We start from the raw sequence: 20,171 nt of genomic DNA, 5'->3' as shown, positions 1-20,171 counted from the left end.
TTGATACAATTTTGACATTTTAAAAAGACATTTAATAATAGGATTGTTATAGATTTAAAAATAGGATTTTTGTAATAGAAAATGTACATTCTTAGTGTAATAGGATTCTTATAAAGATTTTGAATCAAATAGAATAGAAAGAAACCTACTTTTGAATATATGTTAATTATTGTTATAGTTCATTTTCCTATCAATTTTGCTTTAATTTCTCAACTTTCAAATTTGTAACTATTTAATTTATACCATAAAAAATCTCTTCCAAACTAGTCACTTTTATGTGATATAACAACAACTTAAATCATTAAAAACTCTCACAAAAAACAACTTAACAATTAAGTTTATAAACAAATTTTTATCTCCAATCAGTTTAACCTTCTACAAATCAAAGAAACCACATCAAATATGTTAAACCTCTTGGGATAAAGCACCAATCACCACCGCCTTCAAAATTAAAAAGCCAAAAACATAAGAACTTCAATAACTTGGCTTAGACCCTATAATTTCTTAAGAAGTTTCAACTGGAAATCAAAATCCTTTATTCCAATAAACTCATCCATCTCTCATCCCCATTCTCAAATAGACAAAATAATCAAAACTGTTTCTCATTCCATTACAAGTTTACAACGCCGTAAAGGGAGAACTCAGATGGCTAAATTTACAGCATAAACAACTGTATAAAGCTCTGTCCACTTCTAATTACTAAGGACAACATCAAAGAGATATCAGACGAACCATTCGGGTCGGGTTTAATGCACAACATCACATGGCTGGCGGACAAAGTAACTATAGAAGGAAAAAAGGGTGAATAGTGTTCAGCATAAATTGCTTAGCTTCAAAAATAGATGGGATATCGTACCATTTGTGCTATAAACTGTCGCCTTCCCGTCGATTATCGTCTCCGTTAGCCATCAAACTCAAGGATGGGTGTGACTCCATGTGTGGAAATAGTAACTTTAGACGGAATGCATCAACTCCATTCAAGTAATAATGAAAGAGTCGTTTTGCCCTTATAAACCCCAGACGACCATATAGTGCAAGTGCTCCTTTGTTTGTAACTTCAGCTTCTAGTGTGACCTTCAGTCAAGACAGTATCAGATGGTAAGTTGTAAGTTAGCATGTCACATTGCACAAAACAAAGCTCATAAAGAAGAGGAAACGAGCGATCCTCTCCCTCGAGGTCGAAAAAATTATAGAAAACAATTCCAATAGGCAAAGCGAATAAAAGAGTGGCTGCAGACTTGGATAAAATGAGAAGGCCAGCATGAAAAGAGTCTGACAACATCCTTAAAAGGAGGCTTAACCACGTTTTTCTAAAAGATATTTGATTTCTTTTGAAAGGGTGACTGCATAATAATTGCATTAACCATCTACTCAAACAATACAAAACATGAGTAAGAAAATGGTAGCCACGCTATTGTATGGAATTAAACTAAATAAGAAATGATTTGTGTGAGATCCCACATCAGTTGGGAAGGAGAATGAAGCATTTTTTTATAAAGGTGTGGAGATCTCTCCCTAACATACGCATTTTAAAACCTTGAGGGAAAGCCCAGAGAGGACAATAACAGCTAGCGGTGGGCTTGGGTTGTTACAATTTGGTTCAAATTGTCAAATCATGTAAAAAATAATAATAATAAATGTGCTACTCAAGACGGTATTACGGCAGGAAAATTCAACATAAGCCATTCATCTCAAATTCAGATCAGGTTCAGCTACATCTATACCATCCATTCAGGATAACTCCCAAAGATTATTCAACCTAGTAAATTTGAGCCACATTCAAAACTATTAGACTTCCAAACTTGAGAATGCTCCTTTTCTTTTAAACTGAAAGTGTTCAAAACAAGTTGAGCACAAGTCATCTAATCAACAAATCCTGTAAGTTTGTTGCCTAGCTCTACAACATTGGAATTGAGATACTTGCTATAATATTAATATCTAAGATAGGTAGCCCCCAAACCCTAAACCTGTGATCTCAAAAGTAAACATGTTCCCCATCATTCTTGCACACCTCAAACCTAAGATAGTAAGGAGAGGAAATGAATTCTCTTCTAATTTAATAACTATGTGCCATATTAACACCCAAAACCTTTTTGACTTCTCTAGTTCACCAAATCATGATCAAACTTTCACTACAACTTAATTTATTTTATAGTTAGGACGCTCGGAAAAATACTCGGTATCTGTTAGCTATCTCCAAGGGGCTTCAAAGTTTCCTTTTTTTTCTTATCTAAATTAAAGGTCATTACTACCCAACCTTTGGGTTCGTTTAAGTAAACACATCAATACTTTAAATTGTTACGTTTCAATCCTTTTTAAATATTCCATTTTCTCCAATGTAAGAAAACAACAGTCAACTTAATAGAGAGATATATGAGGTTAGATCACTAAATATATCATCAATTAAAATTTCTACATTGAATGATTGACCTGTAGTTGTAATTATCTTCAGTAAAGTTATGACATAATATCACATGGTGGAGTTAAGCTAATTTTCTTTCTAATTGTCTAATGGAAGGCACTCGCATGGATCAAAACAGAGCTCGATAAAAGCGGATGTCTCCAAATCCAATTTACCAAGTAGTACCAAATAGGAGTACGGGATTGAAAGAGAATTTGTGGTGAAAAGACCACTTGGGATTTAAAGGAAATGACATAGCAAGTATAATATCAGAGATGCATGCTCGAGCTGCATTTTTCTTTACAAGGGAACAAAGCTGATGCGGCCTATTAACTTGCAGTTCAGTGATTCAATTAAAAATGTTAGAAATCAATCTCTATCATATCGGGAAGGGAACTCACAAGTTAGTTGCTTTGACTCCTTTAATGAATCAATAAAGGAACATAAATATTGGCATATATAATATAGAGGGAATACCATATTTGATGCTAACATACCTCATCACAACCTGATTCCATCATGACTCTTATTGATCTCGTGACAAGCTCGGTAGCTACAATACAGACAAAAGAATTGATAATGAAGATCTTGAACTCTAATAGGTTTATAACAAAAATAATGTGTCTTAAAACCAAATTTAAAATGGAAAATCATTATGGAGTAGGTTCAATGTTATGGTAATAAACAAATGATGTTCTAATCGGTTAGACGAACACAATTCTCCACAATGGTACGATATTGTCCACTTTGAGCATAAACTCTCATGGCCTTCCTTTGGGCTTCCCCAAAAGACCTCAAGATACGATATTGTCCACTTTGAGCATAAGCTCTCATGGCCTTGCTTTGGGCTCCCCCAAAAGGCCTCAGACCAATGGAGAGAGTATTCCTTGATTATAAACCCATGATATTCCCTAAATTAGCCGATGCCGGACTTTCATCATCCAACATAATCAACTGTTAGGAAGAGAAAATTGGGATCATGATCTTGAGTAAGCAGGCATTCTTGTCAAAGAGAATTGAGTAGAAACTATTCTAATATGTGATTATATTGTAAGAACATAGAAATCCAAGTAAATTATACAAATGAATCTTCCGAAGAAATTACAGCTCCAATTTACATGGAAAACTATTGAAAGCTTCCAGATAGGATAACTCAAACAGCTACGAGCAACTAGAACCGAAAATTTCAATGATCACGCATTAGAGTAAATGAGCCATTATCAAACACGGATAAATAACAATCACTTCACATAAACAAGAAAAGCAAGGAAAAATTTACCAATGCCTTTGCCTCTATAAGGCTTGATGACCACCAACATGGCAATGTACCCTCTGAAAGTGCCCCGATGCTCTCCCATCTTACAAACCACCGTCCCGACACATTTTCCTCGATGGAAGGCCTGAAGAAACAACAAAAATTAAAGAGAATGGCAACGATCATGATCTAATTAGTCAGAGATTTGACACAAAAGCGAGATTAATACCAGGAATGATAGTTGAGGCCAGAGATATACGAAGTAACGATAGGTGAATATGGAGTAGGGTTCGCTGAGTTCTTGATCGACGAGATTCATGATAAGAGGCAAGTGATGCTCACCGCCATAGCTTACGTACTCTATCTCCGATGCTTCAAATTCAACTTTCCTCGTTTCTCCCTCTTCTACAACGCCGTCCACCTTCGCTTCCATTCTCTGTTCTTCTCGCCGGAGACCGCCGCGTCGCCTGAAGGTATGCCGCGGAATTTTGGATAAATTAATCAGTACTAGAGAATTAAACTCAAATACCAGAAAAAGATTGAACCCTTTGAATCCCTGAAAATCTTTATTTATTTAAATTATTAAAATTACCCCGAAATTTTTACCCCAAATAAATTTGGTTAATTCAAGTAATTACTCAATCAAATTTATTCTTAAAAGAAATTGATTAAAAAATAAATATTTAAATTTTTTAATAAAAACTCGAGTATGCACTTGTCTCCAACATCGAAGATTAGTTCTCATATTTAAAATAAATAAAGCTTATCTAACTCAACTAGCCATATACGGGTATAGCATAGTCTGTGAGAGGAAATTCAAGCTCACGATCCGTCTGCATAGTGTCACGGTCATGCTCGTCCAAAGCGTGTTGCCCATGGCCGCATGCCCATGACAAGCCCAACCCTTTATGTCTTTTCATATTCTAGTATTTTACTTCTGTATTTCTAGGAAGTATGACGTTTCAGAAATATCATGTCTAAGTCTATCAGACATGAAATGCCTCCAAATGTATTATAGGGGGATACGACTAATTGTCAACTTCTCCCTACTCAAGGTTATATATTGTGAGCCGTTGTTATTTCTCTCTTGCTTGCTTATATAACGTCTCTTTCAAAAATCTCTCTCTGCCCTCGTTTTCTAAAACCTTCTCTTAAAACCGAGGACAGAGGCTCGAGCATACGTCGCCTAGCCGTAGGCGACGCAAGAACGAATTGGCTTAGCTCACTTGTCGTTGGAAAGTAAGTGTCGCATAATCGCAAGTCCGCTGGCATCAAAAGTGCGATTGTGACACATAGCGTCGGCCCCAACCTGGAAGACAATGATCCTTAACTCAATCTCGAACACGTTCGTCCCATAAAGACACCTATTGTGTTGGTCTTATTTTTTGTCACTAGCTAGGTAGATGGGTCCACAGTGCGCAATGCATCCCTTCTTACGCTAAGGCATTACATGCTAACAAACTTGTCTGACACTCTTGTCATGCCCAAAGCTGACTTTGTCCTCATACAAAAAAAAGCACGTTATCATATTTTGAACGAGTAAAGTTCATCTTGGCACATTCTACCCGTCTTATATACATGATTTGAAATATATCAATTATATAAAATATACTAGAAATTCGCCCGATAATTATTTCTTGTACAATGTCATAATCTGGCAATTACGATGACACGTTTACCTCAACAAGATATGATAATTTGTAGTCGATATATATATATAATTTAATCAAGAAACTAGGAGTTAGATCATAAACGGTATACTCGTATTTGAAAAGCTAATTTGACCTTATTTAAAAGAATATATTTAAACTTTTAAAAGATTTGCTAGTATAAAAAAAAAAAAAATACCCATAAAATTTTAATGGTAATATTAACACATTTTTATGAAATAAAAAATTATTGTCATCCATCTATGAATAGAATCCGTCTATTTGAACTTCATAAACTATCTTCAATTTTTTTTTTTTTAATTTTAAGGATATTAACATTATTTTTTATTCTACCCAAGTCTATCGTTTTATATATATATATATATATATATATACTTTTGTAAAGTTTAAGGTATTACCTAAATTTTTGAAAATTAAAAGATATTATTAAAATTTAGTTCTAAAATAAATAAAATTAAAAAAAAAAGTATAAGAATGGAAATAAGATAATAAGAACTAAAAATAATATTTAAACTTAATTTTTTTTTATAATATTAAAATAATTTTTTTTATTCCAAAATTTAAAAATCGTATAATCCAAGTCCCCAAATTTAAGAAACTGTTTCATTAAGTCCACGAATCAACGGCTCTATTAAATAATTAATGAATCACTAATATGGCAATTTTATGATAAAATAATAATTAGTAGAATAAAAGTAATAATTATAATAATTTAAAATAAATAAAAATACCCATAAAAAAAAATTTTAATTAACCCCTAAAAAATTTAAAGGTATTTTTGTAATTTTTTTTATGAGTAATAACAAAAAAAAAAAAAAATATATTTTCGAAACAAAATATTTTCTTTAGAACGAATGATAATTGACAATGATATTTTTTAATTTTTAATGTNAAAAAAAAAAAAAAAAAAAAAAAAAAAAAAAAAAAAAAAAAAAAAAAAAAAAAAAAAGGTGACGGAGAGTCCAAAGCGAAAGGCGCCAAAAGGCCATTGATTAAGGGCGAGGGAAGAGTGTTAAATAAAAAAAAAAAACGGGGGTTGGGGTATAGTCGTTGCATGCAACCTCAGAACTTTTCCTCCACCTGTATCCCTCCTCCTCTCCCCAACTTTCATCCCTCCCCACCGTCCATCCGTCTCTCACTTCCTCGCCACTACCCTTCTCTCCTCCCTCCTCTTAACCATGGTTAACCTTTTTCTCTCTCTCTCTCTCCTCCCTCTCTTAACCATGGTTAACCCATTTCTCTCCCTCCCCTCACTTATAGAAAGATACTCCTCTCATTTAACCATCACTTAACCTTGGTTAACTTAACTTCCTTTCAATTTAATGGTGGTACGTAGGAATATTTAAATCGTTTCACGTTGTTTGATTTAATGAGTAGTTTATATTTAACTATGGTTAGATTTATTTAATGGTGATGTGTAGGGAGATAGAGAGGGGAGAGGGTATGATACGGATATAATTGTTATGTTATGGTTGTTTTTAACCACTCACCATTCCCTTCCTCTATTTCACCACTCCCTTAGCTTCCACACTTCCCCTTTCTCTCTTGCCAAAAATAGCACATTATCTACTGCCCCTTTTCTCTCTTCCTCCTCCTCCTCATCATGATGTCCATCATCAACCAGGATCACTGCCCACTCCAAGACGTCAACCACCGCCTCGCCGCCGCTTCCCCCGATCTCGCCGCCGCGGTTCCCGGCTTCGGCGGCGGTGGAGTCCACCGCAAGAAGAGGATGGCCCGCCAGCGCCGCTCTTCTTCTAATCTTCACTTCTCCTTTCCTCCTTCTTCTTCTTCCGCCCACCTCCCTCCCCCTCGGGTACTCTTCTTCTACTTCTTTTACTCTNAAAAAAAAAAAAAAAAAAAAAAAAAAAAAAAAAAAAAAAAAAAAAACTATGAACTTCCCGTCATATAAGTATTTAAAAATTATATAAAATATGAGTAAAATATTTTATTAATATGTTTGAGCCACTAAAAATAATCCAAATATACAAGAGGGAGTTAGAAGCAGGCGCATGGATTGGTGCAATGGTGCAAGAACATATTAATAAAATAAAAGAAAATAAAAGAAATGCATTTGTTAGGGTAATTTGGTAATTAAAGTGGAAGAAGGAGGTGAATTACTTAAGGGTTAAGAATTTGTAAGGCAACCCTAAATAAAGTAGTTTATGAAAACGAGCAAAAGGTAAGCGAATCAAAGGAGGATTACCATGTATATGTTTAGGTACAAATTGATTATTACTAAAATCCAAATATTTATTTATATTTGTTTTTTTTTTTTGTTTTTTTTTTATTTATTTACAATGGTTTTTTCCCATTATCATATGATCCAATATTAATTATATAAAATATGTATTTTATCTAATACAAATTTTCATCCCTAAGCTTAATTTACAATATCTAGAGACGATAACTATATCTAAAATAGATACTTAATTATATTTAAATCGTAANTTTTGGTTCATCAAACACGATATCATTCTTGTACTTTTTTTTTTCTTCTTTGATGTTATGTTTTCGATCCTAATGTTGGATTTTTAGGTGGTCGTGTCGGGGTCCGTGTCATTGGTGTTTTTGAACTCTTTTTTTCATAATGTGTTTGGAGATCACGGTCGGGATTCTTCGATTCGATTCGGTTTAGTTTTGATGTAGCTTTTGAGTTTCGAAACTAAGAGTTTTTTAGCGCTTAGGGTTTCGAGTTGGGATTCTTCGTTTTGGTTCGATTTTGATATAGTTGTTGAATTTTGAAACAAACGGTTTTTCCGAGTTTAGGGTTTTGGGTCTTTTTTAGGATTTAGGGTTTCTTCATTTCGGTTCGATTTTGATATAGTTATGAGTTTTGAAACTAAGTGTTTTTTTAGGATTTAGGGTTTCGAGTTGGGATTCTTCATTTCGGTTCGATTTTGATATAGTTCTAAATTTTGTAACTAAGGGTTTTTTAGGATTTAGGGTTTCGGGTCTCAGGTCGGGGTTCTTTATTTCGGTTCGATTTTGATATATTTGTCAAGTTTTAAAACAAAGGATTTTTCGGGTTTAGCATTGGATTTTCAGTTCGGTTCGGTCCGGTTTTGATTAGTTGTGATTAAAAAAAAAAATTGTTTTATTATTATTATTATTATTATTATTATTTTGTAAATTGAATGAACAGGTAATTGATCCAAGAAGGCTGAAGTTTCTTTTTCAGAAGGAGCTGAAGAACAGTGATGTTAGCTCTCTCAGGAGAATGATACTCCCAAAGGTGTTGATGAACAAAATTATAATATGCTTTTTAATTAATTAATTAATTAATTAATTACTTAATTAATAACTAATTAACACAAATTATTTCTCAGAAAGCTGCTGAAACTCACCTCCCTACTTTGGAGTCTAAAGAAGGAATCATCATCACCATGGATGACTTGGATGGAGTCCATGTTTGGAACTTTAAATATAGGTTTGGTTTGGTTCGGTTCGGTTTTTTTCCGTTCGGTTCGGTTTTGTATGTATAGTTATGTTTTTAAAATCGTTGGATTTTGCAGGTTTTGGCCGAATAACAATAGTAGAATGTACGTACTTGAAAACACGGGTAAGCTCTCTTCAAAATCGTTACCAAACAAGGCTTAGTTTGTGTTCACGTTATGATCTAACATAGATATCGTAATTTTGACATCGAGTTGTTGCAGGGGACTTCGTCAACGCCCATGGCATACAACTAGGAGATTTCATCTTGGTTTACCAAGATTTTGAAGATCATAGCTACGTAAGCTAGCTTCGTTTTGTTTCCAATACGATAATCTTCGTAACACTTAGTATTTGTTTAATCTCTAATTAATTTTATAGGTCATTCAAGCAAAAAAGGCGTCCGATCCAGAAATATATTCCGACATAGCAAATAGTTGCGTTATGAATGGCGATATTGTGTTTCAAGACTTCAATGCTAGCAAAGCTGCTAACTCTATGTACGTGCCTAGTTCAACTATGGACGATCCCGTGTCATCGTTCATCTACGACACTAGCTCAGCTTTCGATAACGATTCGTCGTTTGACTTTATGAGTAGCTCAATGACCAACTACTCGAGAATGGGAGGTATCGAAGGCTTTGGATCAGTCGAGAACTTGTCGCTCGATGACTTCTACTAAGAGACATAGCTACAATAATAGTAAAGAAGCTGGTGCATGGTTCCACAATATGATCAAATATTTAGCTAGAAAAACCTTTGGAGGAGGAGAAAGGTTTGAACTTAATTATTTTGGTGCTAAAATGTGACCATGCAAGTTTGTATAATAAAAGAATGCCAAGCTTTCAAAGTCGTTGCCTTGTGTTTTCTACCGTCTTACCCGTCTTACCCGTCTTACCCGTGCTGCTTCAATCAGCCATAATTAAGAATGTATATGAGTTGCGGTTGAGTTTTAATTTTTTTTGGTTGGTTACTCGAGCAACTCGTATAGAGTTCACAATCTAACCTAACCAAACTCAACCCTCTATTTTTTGGTTGAGTTTAGTTCGGTTGTTAAGCTATTCATTTTTTTTAATTATTTTAAAAAATCTACATATCAACTTACATTAATAACTGAAATCTCATAAGTTTCAAATATAAAATATTTACAAGTCAGAACGCAACACTAATATTAATTATAAACACAAATATTTTTTATTTTTTTTAAGTAGAGTTGGGTTGGGTTATAACTCTGTATTTTTATTGGTCGGGTTGACCCGACCATGTAAATATCAACCTGCAATTAAACTAATAATAAAAGTTTAAAGTAACCCAACTTTTTTTTTTAAGTTATTATTATTATTTTATTTAATTCTATAATAATTATATTTTTTACCCCTTTAAAACGAGTCACAATCCACTCCTTTGGGGTCTTACATCTTCGTTCTCTTCCCTACCTAAAGTAGAATCTTACAATCCACCTCTTTCGAAAGGATCCCCCAATCTACTCCCTTTCGGGGCCCAACATCCTCGTGTTCACCCTCTTTCGGGACTCAGCCTTCTCGCTAGCACATCGTTCGGTGTCTAGCTTTAGTACCAACTGTAACACTCCAAGTCCACCACTGACATATATTGTTCTCTTTAAGCTTCTATTTTCAAGTTTTCCATAAAAAATTTTAAAACGCGTTTTGCTTTGAGAAGTTTTCACACCCTTATAAAAAATGTCACGATCATACTACAAATAGAAGACACGAAAGCAGCACAAGTGATAGGCACCCGATAACATAAAAGTCAAAGGCAAATAATATAACGTGATTGAGGAGGACGGTGTATTAGGACAATATTCTATATTAGGTTTCTTACCTGTTTAGTTTTTCCCTTGATTTTTTCTGCCTGACAGCTCGACACACCTGCACAGTCTTGGCAGTATGGCTTCCAAATGGAGCTCATGCACGGCTCTCCTACATTATTTAACCTAATTATTAATTTTTTTTTACTTTTGGGTTAAATTCTAATTTTTCACTGAGGGTAATTTTTTTTTTTTTTTTTTACCGCTTCGAAGCTTCGGAACAGCTTGGAACTGGGAATTGTGAAGTTAATCGAAATCCTTGATTCTACAGTTCTATTGAAAACCCTAATTCGTTTTCGTTGATTTTACTCTGAAATTAGGGCTCGAAGCTTTCAAGGTGGGTTCTGCGCCACGTTAATGGCGGAAACTACTAACACAGAGGAGCCTGTATTTGATGTGAAGCGCAAAGTTGATCCCTGCTCTGAAGAGAAACAGGAGCGTTCGAACAAAATTCAGAAGCTCGAAGTGGTTGAGGGCGATTCCTGCAATGCTGTGAAGAATGGTGTGAGTGGTGAAGGGATTGATGGCGATTCTTTGGTTGAGGGAGGGAAAGATGGTGGAGTTTGTGTGGATGTGGGAGAAGCAGAAGATGAGGATTACGAGGAGGTGGACAGCGACGAGGATGAGGAGGAAGATGACAGTGACGATGGTGGAAAGTTGAGTGGGAAAGTGGATGAGGATCGTAAGGGGAAGGGTATCATGAAGGACGACAAAGGAAAAGGGAAATTTATTGAGGAGGAGGAAGACGACGACGACGACGATGATGGAAGTGAGTTAGGCTCTGAAGAGAGCGATTTGTCGGATGATCCGCTTACGGAGGTCGATTTGGACAACATACTTCCTTCAAGAACGCGGAGGCGGACTGTTCATCCTGGAGTTTATTTTGCTACGGATCTGGGGAACGACAACGATGATAGCAGCGATAGCGATGCTTGAATCTAGACGAGGAAGGTCAGTAAACTCGGAAATTGAACCTTGGAGTTAGTAGAAGTGATGTGAGTTGATATTGTAATGAATTTCATCATATAATTTGATTTTTAAGCTTACATGTTTTCTTCCCACTTTGATATCCGAAGCATTGCTTGCATCTAAGGGTTTTTTTTTTCCTAACATGCTTTTATGAACAACGGACAATGAGTATCAAGTCTTTCTAGGGGAATTGTACCCATCACTCTTAATTGAAAGCCAAAATTTTACTCACTTAAGCTAAATTAGTGGATATCAGAAGAACATATAATTCTTGCTCATTGAGAAGTTTTTGGGATTCAAGCACTATTGCAGTAGAGCCTGCCACTAAGAAGAAACCTTGAGAACAGTAAAACATTGGGCTGCAGATCTTCTCCTCTCATAGATTGTAATCATGCAAATGCCTCTTGGAGTGAAAATTTTCCTGGGAAAAGACTCACTTGATGACAATAACTTGCTAATCTGTTAGGGAGAAATCCTGTTCAATGAAAGCATTGTTTTTTTTACATTTATTTTCTTTCTTTCTGTTTGTCAAATTATCTCTGTTGCAGGAGAAGTTAGTGATGGGCTCATGTTGATTGTTGTTATTTGCTACTTATTAGTGCGTTTGACGATATATGTGACTATATGAGTCTTCATCATTGGTTTTTGCTACTGTCATTCTTGGTTCTATCGAACTTGTTTATCTAGGAAATCTTTATCCGTGGTATGTTATAAGGGTGCTGGTATAATTTTATTTTTCCTCATGCTCATGTGTAACTGATTTGATAGAACTCTCTCTCTGTCTCTCTGTCTCATTTTTTGTAGCATATGGACATGTATGATATGCACAATATGCTGAGAGGGTATGGGTGTAGGGGGTGGAGATTAAGAAACAATGTACCGGTTCTCATTGGAAAAAACAATGAACTGGTGGTGTAGGACATGTGCCAAAGATTAGAGGAGGAGGATCTTCTACTAAGTCCAAAATCCAAGGGGGGAGGGTNTTCATCCTGGAGTTTATTTTGCTACGGATCTGGGGAACGACAACGATGATAGCAGCGATAGCGATGCTTGAATCTAGACGAGGAAGGTCAGTAAACTCGGAAATTGAACCTTGGAGTTAGTAGAAGTGATGTGAGTTGATATTGTAATGAATTTCATCATATAATTTGATTTTTAAGCTTACATGTTTTCTTCCCACTTTGATATCCGAAGCATTGCTTGCATCTAAGGGTTTTTTTTTTCCTAACATGCTTTTATGAACAACGGACAATGAGTATCAAGTCTTTCTAGGGGAATTGTACCCATCACTCTTAATTGAAAGCCAAAATTTTACTCACTTAAGCTAAATTAGTGGATATCAGAAGAACATATAATTCTTGCTCATTGAGAAGTTTTTGGGATTCAAGCACTATTGCAGTAGAGCCTGCCACTAAGAAGAAACCTTGAGAACAGTAAAACATTGGGCTGCAGATCTTCTCCTCTCATAGATTGTAATCATGCAAATGCCTCTTGGAGTGAAAATTTTCCTGGGAAAAGACTCACTTGATGACAATAACTTGCTAATCTGTTAGGGAGAAATCCTGTTCAATGAAAGCATTGTTTTTTTTACATTTATTTTCTTTCTTTCTGTTTGTCAAATTATCTCTGTTGCAGGAGAAGTTAGTGATGGGCTCATGTTGATTGTTGTTATTTGCTACTTATTAGTGCGTTTGACGATATATGTGACTATATGAGTCTTCATCATTGGTTTTTGCTACTGTCATTCTTGGTTCTATCGAACTTGTTTATCTAGGAAATCTTTATCCGTGGTATGTTATAAGGGTGCTGGTATAATTTTATTTTTCCTCATGCTCATGTGTAACTGATTTGATAGAACTCTCTCTCTGTCTCTCTGTCTCATTTTTTGTAGCATATGGACATGTATGATATGCACAATATGCTGAGAGGGTATGGGTGTAGGGGGTGGAGATTAAGAAACAATGTACCGGTTCTCATTGGAAAAAACAATGAACTGGTGGTGTAGGACATGTGCCAAAGATTAGAGGAGGAGGATCTTCTACTAAGTCCAAAATCCAAGGGGGGAGGGTGGAATGGGGGAGATCACAAAGCTTCTTCAGCTGTGGATAGAATCAAAATCTGAACCATGGGGGAGATAAGAATAGGCACAAAATTCACAACTCTATTAAGCTAGCTACTCCAAACTTTTTAGTCCTAGAAGTTGTCACTTGGTAAGTGGCTTAGTCCTTTGAGAGACACTCCCCCTTCTCTTGTAGACAGAAATTATGCTACCCCACCTAAGGAGCGGTGGGGTAGGGGTAGGGGTAGGGGTAGTTAATTCAGACATGGGAACTTAATTTGGAGGGTAGCTAGAAGTCATATCTAACTTTTGGATAATCTTTGTGTGGATTTCTTCTGACAAAAATTTTCGAAGTAGTAGTGTTTAAGGTGGCTTCAGTCTTCAACAGCCACCCCACCCCTTTGAAAGCAACCTATGCTATCCCTTCCCAAGTAGCGGTGGAGTGATTTTGAAAGAATTGAGGCATAAAACTCCGATGAAACGTTGAGTGACATCCAACTGTGTCATCATGGCAAAAAGAGAGAAAAAGAAAGTCTGTGGTTTACTTCTGACTAATTTTTTCAAACTAGTTTGGCTGGGTTGTTATGAGAGGTGAGAGAGGATGAGAAAGTTATTTACTTTCCCTGACATGGATTCACCCCAGGTGTTGGTAGAATATCTCGGTGACACAAGAAGTTGTTTGAAGACAGTGTGATCTAGGAAAGGGCAGTAGAATAGAACGGTGAGATTCTACTTTGGTTGGTTGGAGAGGAGAATGAAACATTTTTTATAAGAATGTAGAAAGGTCTCCTTATCTAACGCGTTTGAAAAATCTTGAGGGGAAGCGGACAATATCTGCTAGCGGTGGGTTTGGGTTTGGGTTGTTACAAGAACTATGTAGTTCGATACTTGGGAATTCTGGAGAACTGCCGAAGACACATTCCATCATCTTTGATAATCTTCCAACCATTTGATTGCTGTAAAATTAAGCTCCCAAGTACTCTTCTAAGAACTATTTGCAAGTGTGTAGTGATGATTATAGGCAAAGAAGGCATGATGTATGACTTTGTGGTTGGTCAAGAATCTTCCTGGAATTATATTATTATATGGATGTGGCAATGGGAATTGGGGATGGAGTAAACTCTGGTTTCAGTTTGGATGCATATTTTGTTTTTGTTTTTGTTTGTGTGTGCAGTTCTCAACCTGTGTGCAGGAATCTATTCTCTGCATTGATTGATATGAACAGTTTCTTTTAATTTCTTTCCTTTTCAATCCTCTTCTTTCTTCTTTTTATTCTAAATATGAACCATAAGTTTGTATCTCATGCTTCCCTTCCTGGAAACTGTAGTCCTACGCCCTCATATTCTTCTTTCTTCTTTGGTGATGGTGTTCCCTTTGGCTGTGGAGGCTTGCGGCGGCGACGACGACGACGACTTTTGTCTATCACCACGACGTCAGGCTCCAAACAACTAACTCCAAATGATGGCCCCCCATGTAAAACGACAGATTACGGTGACTAAATCAACTCGCGAACCAGCATTGTAGTCCTCCATGAAAATGAGAGGAATGAAATTTGGCTAAATTAATAGAAATACTCTTTTGACCAAAGTCATTTTATTACAAGTATAAATATCGTTTTTTATTTTCTAGAAAAATTCATAAACCAATACAACAAATAACCTTTTTTACTCGGTTTATAGTTCAGAAAATGAAATTTGGATGCTGGTTAATAAGTGATATTTAACTCACGTTTTCTTTGGAAATGACTTGTGTATCTCTTCTTGAGTAGTGTTGGTATTTTAACTGTTGGTTAGTAAGTAATATCCAACTATATATGTTATTGTAAAACGATTTATGTGGGTTTCTTACGACAAAACATTTCAATATAGTCCTTTAGGTGACTTTGCTTCTTTGTTAGAAAATGAATTGAAAGAATTAAGACATAAAATTCAATTTGGATACCATCTATTTTAATTTTGTAACGATAATTCAAGGTGAGCGGTGGAGTAATTTTAAAAGAATAGGGTACCTTTCTAACGATGACTTAGGATGAATAGCAGGATAATTTTTTAACGATGACTTAGGGTGAATAGTGAAGTAATTTTTTTTTTTAAAAAAATTGATACATAAAACTTAATTTAAATGCAGATTAATGACTTAAGATGAACGGTGGAGTAATTTTGAAAGAATCGGGTAATTTCGGGGAATGATAAAATAATTTTAAAAGAACGGACTAATTTTCTGATATAAATAATAACCCATTTTATTGTTTAAAAAAACCCTTTGTAAAATAAAATAAAGGAAAATGCCTTTTTGATATTTTGAAGTTTATTTTTATTTATTTATTTATTTTTGCAATAATAGGTTTGTGTTGTTTAATAAGTTTTAAAAGAAGTATTTTTCTAAAATTAAAACAAATAAGCAACTTCCGCTCAGTCTTCCACGGTCTTCTTCTTCTTCTCGCTGTCTTCTCCTCCCTTTCAACAGCCCATTGCTGTCTTTCTTCCGCTTTTGCCGCCGCCGCGTCTAACATACCTGCTTGAACTGATTCTCTACTGTCTTGTTCTTACTGGTATTCTCTTAATCTTCATCTATGTCTTTTTTTTTTCTCACTTGAAAACACACAAATTAGGGCTTGTCTAATGAAAGAAGGAGGAGTTGTTTTGATTGATCGATCGCTAATGGTGCTTCAAATTCACTGAACATAAATGTAATTCCATTGTTGTGCTTTTTACTTAGTGTTCTTGATTTGAGAAGTCAGAGAAAATGTTTAGGGTAAAAATAGACACATCCAAGGGTTCTAGAAATTCTCCTTTTCAGCCACTTTGTATATAGTGTAGATTTAAGTTCTCTCCTCGAATCTTTCTTTGAATTTATTGGAAATAAGAGCAGTTTATGTTTTCTGTAATTGGCTTGATGAAACACTACACCAGTCTGCTATTCCCTTTTGCCGTTATTATGCACATCTGGCTAGTCGTTTCTTTAACTTCTCCTTGTTATTCTCGAGTATATACCTTACCTTACTATATTTTTCAAGTGAACTTTTCTTTCGCTCTAAAAGTTGCATTCATCAATGAGCTCAAATGGGTTTTTCTTCAGGTAAAGGGAGCCACTATGTTCTTCCACATAGTTTTGGAGAGGAATATGCAGCTGCATCCACGGCATTTTGGCCGAAACCTCCGTGAGAATTTGGTAACGAAACTCATGAAAGATGTCGAGGGCACTTGTAGGTTTGTTAACTTCCCTCCCTTTTGTTTGATGAAAATTACTGCTGATATTCTTTTCTTTTTGAACTCTTGTAGTAAAAAGCCTAAGACAAAATGCAGAGCTTTAGATTTGATATTGGGTTGTTAGGTCCTAGGGTGGTGTTGTATGCCTGAACGACTCAAATGAACGGCTCAAATATCCCAATAACTTCAATCTCTTCATGAACGAACGCAAAGACCTCTCATCTTTCAATGATTTAATGATGGTAACAAATAGAAGAGGCCATAACCTTTTATAAATTTTTGCTACAAAGCCTCCTGGACTTGGTAACGTTGCCAACACTAAAATTTTCATATAGGAAAACTTGGTTACACAAAAATACCTGCCAAATGCCAGATTTGCTCACAAAGGCTATACAGAATATCCTATAGAAGCCTGTATTATGTATAATTGATGGTAGATTCCAAATAAAGTTCACTAAATCTCTTACCCTTACTGCCCTGCCGCTTAATTCTCACATTTGCCCTTAGACTTGGACCTAGAGGCTTAAATTTAGGGGAACAATACAGAGAGAAACCTTAGCAGAAAAAAACTCAAATTTGACTCCTTACTTGACTGTCCAGAATGTTCAAACTTGGAGAAGACATTCTCCTCTAACATAATGCACAAAGGCTCAAAATTATTAAAGTCATTCTGTTATTGCCTTAATGGGATAAAGGGAGCAAAATTGATGGTGGTTTAAATTTTGTTCCCTTGCATTTTTCCCGAGCTGCATGCTAGCATGAAATTCTATTTAGAGAGTAGACTGATCCTTTTGCTGCATATGCATATCAGTTCATGAACTGATGAAAAAAAAAGCAGCTTGATCGAAGCCCCTTATTAGGTTAGTTTGTCCTTCTTTGGGGTTGTTTTTTTTTTTGTATTCTCCTTGTATTCTTTTGTTTATTTTCAATGAATGTTTGGTTTCTCACTTAAAAAGAAAAAAACAGTTGGATGGATGCAATTTCTTTTGAAAGTTTGATACCTCTTTCATCTCGTGAGCAACTACAGGGATTTTGTTATTGAAAAACTTATGTACTTTGACACAGCGGCCGACATGGTTTTGTAGTGGCGATTACGGGAATTGAGAATATTGGGAAAGGATTGATTCGTGATGGGACAGGTTTTGTCACTTTTCCGGTTAAATACCAATGTGTAGTGTTTCGGCCATTCAAGGGAGAAATCTTAGAAGCAGTTGTTACTATGGTAAACAAGGTTGGTACATGCCACACTACCTTCTTTTGTCTTCTTCTTTTTAATTTTAATTTTTTATTTTTATACAAGAAATGAAACTTTTCATTGAAGAATGAAAAGAGACTAATACGAGCTCTCAATGGAGTGAGAAAATAAAGTTTGTTTTGTTTTTTTCTTTTCCAATTATAAGTATTAATATGGCTGCAACTCCAACTATTGCAGATGGGTTTCTTTGCTGAAGCTGGACCTGTTCAGATTTTTGTTTCAAATCATGTAAGTATATATTTATTAACTATTCCATTTATCTTTTTTTTCTTCCTCTCTGATGTTTCAAACCACCAAATATCTTGGATTGCGGGGCTTGGACCTTTTTTAATTATTTCATGGAAATTATGAAATCTATCCTTACCAGGTATGTGTGTGTGTGTGTGTGTGGTGGATCAGCATGGCCGTGATGCTGAGGTTTCTTAGGGGGGTCTTCTTAATTGTGCCATGTTGACTTAAATATCATTAAGGGGGCCTTTTGCATGCAGGTTCATCCCTGAGATATGTTTGTATAATTTTACTCTTGGCAATGCATACACATGCATCTCATTCTCAGCAATCCTATAACAAATTTTCTCATTTTCAAGCCATCAACGCAATAATCTGTCCTGATTTAAACACAGACCATATACTTAATGAACTTAGCTCCATGGTCGGTTTCAACATTACCAAATGACTCCTACCCCCTCCCGCCCACTCACACGAACACACAAAAATGTGCTCAATTAGTAAACCTAATATCACATCTTATGTTTCAGTTGATTCCAGATGACATGGAGTTCCAATCTGGAGATGTGCCAAACTATACCACTTCGGATGGATCGGTATATGTTTATTTTACATGCCTTCTATAACATCAACGGCTAGTGCTCCTTGTACTAAATTACTCTCTCTTCTCCTCCTGTAGGTTAAAATTCAGAAGGACAGTGAAGTTCGATTAAAGATAATTGGGACTCGAGTGGATGCAACTGAAATTGTATGCCTTTCCTTTTTATTATTGTTTGTAGATGTCTCCATATGATTTTATGCTTCTTATTCTTTCACTATCTGGGTAGCAAGCGCTTGAGATGTTCCTAAGTTCTTTAAATCCTGAGTGGCAAGCTGAATGATTTAAAACTTTTGCTACCTTTAGAGATAGTTTGGGGGTAGGTGCATATGTTGATATCTTTTAAGTCCGATTTGAAAGTCATTTAGCTTTGGGTTCTTAGTTTTTAAAAATTAATCTTATTTTCAACATTTGAACTATTAGCCAAATTCTAAAAACAAATACAAGTTTTTTGACAACGTACATATTAGTTTTTTTAAAATAAGAAATAAAATACTAAACAGTTATCAAACGGGACGGGGACAGAATGTATGAAACGTGCATCTTCCAGAAGAATATTGTTAACTTTTCATATGAAAGTTCAAAAGTTGTGTCTACTATTATAATCAATCTATTTAGCATATGCTCTAAAGTGGTGAATATATTCAAAACTTTATATCTCCATATCCGAATCTAAATTTTGTTCTCTTCTATTCTAAGTTGGGTGCTTTGGTTTGCAGTTCTGTATAGGAACAATCAAAGATGATTTCTTGGGTGTAATAAATGATCCTGCAGCGGCTTGAAGAAGAAGTGCAATCTTGTTCAAGAGATTCTTGCTACCAGTTTGTATACTATTACTCTTGTTCATCGGCTAACCTTATCATATCATAATATACATTTCCTTACCCAATTTTATTATATAGTTTTCAGTTTGTGCATTTAGTTCTACAGATCCTTATGCTAATCACTTTGGTTTGGTGACATTAGAATGATAAACATATTCATATAAGATTTATGCATCTTTGTGATGTTTGTGTGCTATCATGTATAATTAAAAGAATAATTACTGATATAGAACTTTAATTCGTTTTGTTTTATGAAATTTATCTTAGTGACCTCTTTGTTATTGTATTTGTCTCGTTATTCTTAAATTTTCAATATTAAGTGGAAATGATATTTGTAATCTCTCACGAATATTATTTAAATATTTTATTTCTTAATCGAATATTTAATTAAGTTATACTTAAAATGATCATAGGTTAACATTTGAAAAAAAAAAAAAAAAA

The 20,171-nt window shown here is 35.1% G+C and overlaps 4 protein-coding genes across 8 annotated transcripts; 3 read left to right on the top strand and 1 right to left on the bottom strand.

Moving 5' to 3' along the window:
* Nucleotides 1–510: 510 nt before the first annotated feature.
* LOC111790906 (N-alpha-acetyltransferase MAK3-like) lies at nucleotides 511–4,190 on the bottom strand. Of its 2 annotated transcripts, XM_023672042.1 has the most exons (5): nucleotides 3,886–4,190; nucleotides 3,681–3,801; nucleotides 2,899–2,954; nucleotides 857–1,074; nucleotides 511–783 (listed from the first exon to the last, which is right to left on the bottom strand). In XM_023672042.1, the coding sequence occupies exons 1-4, from the start codon at nucleotides 4,087–4,089 to the stop codon at nucleotides 865–867; spliced, it is 591 nt and encodes a 196-aa protein (XP_023527810.1). In that variant the 5' UTR covers nucleotides 4,090–4,190; the 3' UTR covers nucleotides 511–783; nucleotides 857–864. The 2 variants fall into 2 exon arrangements, with proteins under 2 accessions (XP_023527810.1, XP_023527802.1); XM_023672034.1 differs by having other exon boundaries at nucleotides 511–1,074.
* A 2,624-nt stretch (nucleotides 4,191–6,814) lies between these two features.
* On the top strand, nucleotides 6,815–9,612 carry LOC111807526 (B3 domain-containing transcription factor FUS3-like). 2 transcript variants are annotated; one of them, XM_023693289.1, is made up of 6 exons: nucleotides 6,815–7,142; nucleotides 8,508–8,561; nucleotides 8,656–8,756; nucleotides 8,842–8,888; nucleotides 8,986–9,062; nucleotides 9,143–9,612. In XM_023693289.1, exons 1-6 carry the CDS (start codon nucleotides 6,930–6,932, stop codon nucleotides 9,440–9,442), a joined length of 792 nt encoding a protein of 263 aa, XP_023549057.1. In that variant the 5' UTR covers nucleotides 6,815–6,929; the 3' UTR covers nucleotides 9,443–9,612. The 2 variants fall into 2 exon arrangements, with proteins under 2 accessions (XP_023549057.1, XP_023549049.1); XM_023693281.1 differs by having other exon boundaries at nucleotides 8,472–8,561.
* Nucleotides 9,613–10,841: 1,229 nt separating this feature from the next.
* LOC111809788 (nuclear polyadenylated RNA-binding protein 3-like) lies at nucleotides 10,842–15,212 on the top strand. 3 transcript variants are annotated; one of them, XM_023696234.1, is made up of 3 exons: nucleotides 10,842–11,465; nucleotides 12,553–12,626; nucleotides 15,003–15,212. In XM_023696234.1, the coding sequence occupies exons 1-2, from the start codon at nucleotides 10,946–10,948 to the stop codon at nucleotides 12,609–12,611; spliced, it is 579 nt and encodes a 192-aa protein (XP_023552002.1). In that variant the 5' UTR covers nucleotides 10,842–10,945; the 3' UTR covers nucleotides 12,612–12,626; nucleotides 15,003–15,212. The 3 variants fall into 3 exon arrangements, with proteins under 3 accessions (XP_023552002.1, XP_023551995.1, XP_023551987.1); XM_023696227.1 differs by having other exon boundaries at nucleotides 14,944–15,212; XM_023696219.1 differs by lacking the exon at nucleotides 15,003–15,212 and having other exon boundaries at nucleotides 12,553–12,767.
* A 787-nt stretch (nucleotides 15,213–15,999) lies between these two features.
* LOC111789141 (DNA-directed RNA polymerase II subunit RPB7-like) lies at nucleotides 16,000–19,957 on the top strand. The gene is made up of 7 exons (XM_023669834.1): nucleotides 16,000–16,167; nucleotides 16,695–16,825; nucleotides 17,891–18,056; nucleotides 18,258–18,308; nucleotides 18,839–18,904; nucleotides 18,988–19,056; nucleotides 19,626–19,957. Exons 2-7 carry the CDS (start codon nucleotides 16,710–16,712, stop codon nucleotides 19,686–19,688), a joined length of 531 nt encoding a protein of 176 aa, XP_023525602.1. The 5' UTR covers nucleotides 16,000–16,167; nucleotides 16,695–16,709; the 3' UTR covers nucleotides 19,689–19,957.
* The last annotated feature ends 214 nt before the right edge of the window (nucleotides 19,958–20,171 follow it).

This window comes from Cucurbita pepo, chromosome LG01 (genome assembly GCF_002806865.2).
Source record: "Cucurbita pepo subsp. pepo cultivar mu-cu-16 chromosome LG01, ASM280686v2, whole genome shotgun sequence".
Taxonomy (NCBI): domain Eukaryota; kingdom Viridiplantae; phylum Streptophyta; class Magnoliopsida; order Cucurbitales; family Cucurbitaceae; genus Cucurbita; species Cucurbita pepo.
This window is presented reverse-complemented; position numbering and strand designations above follow the sequence as displayed.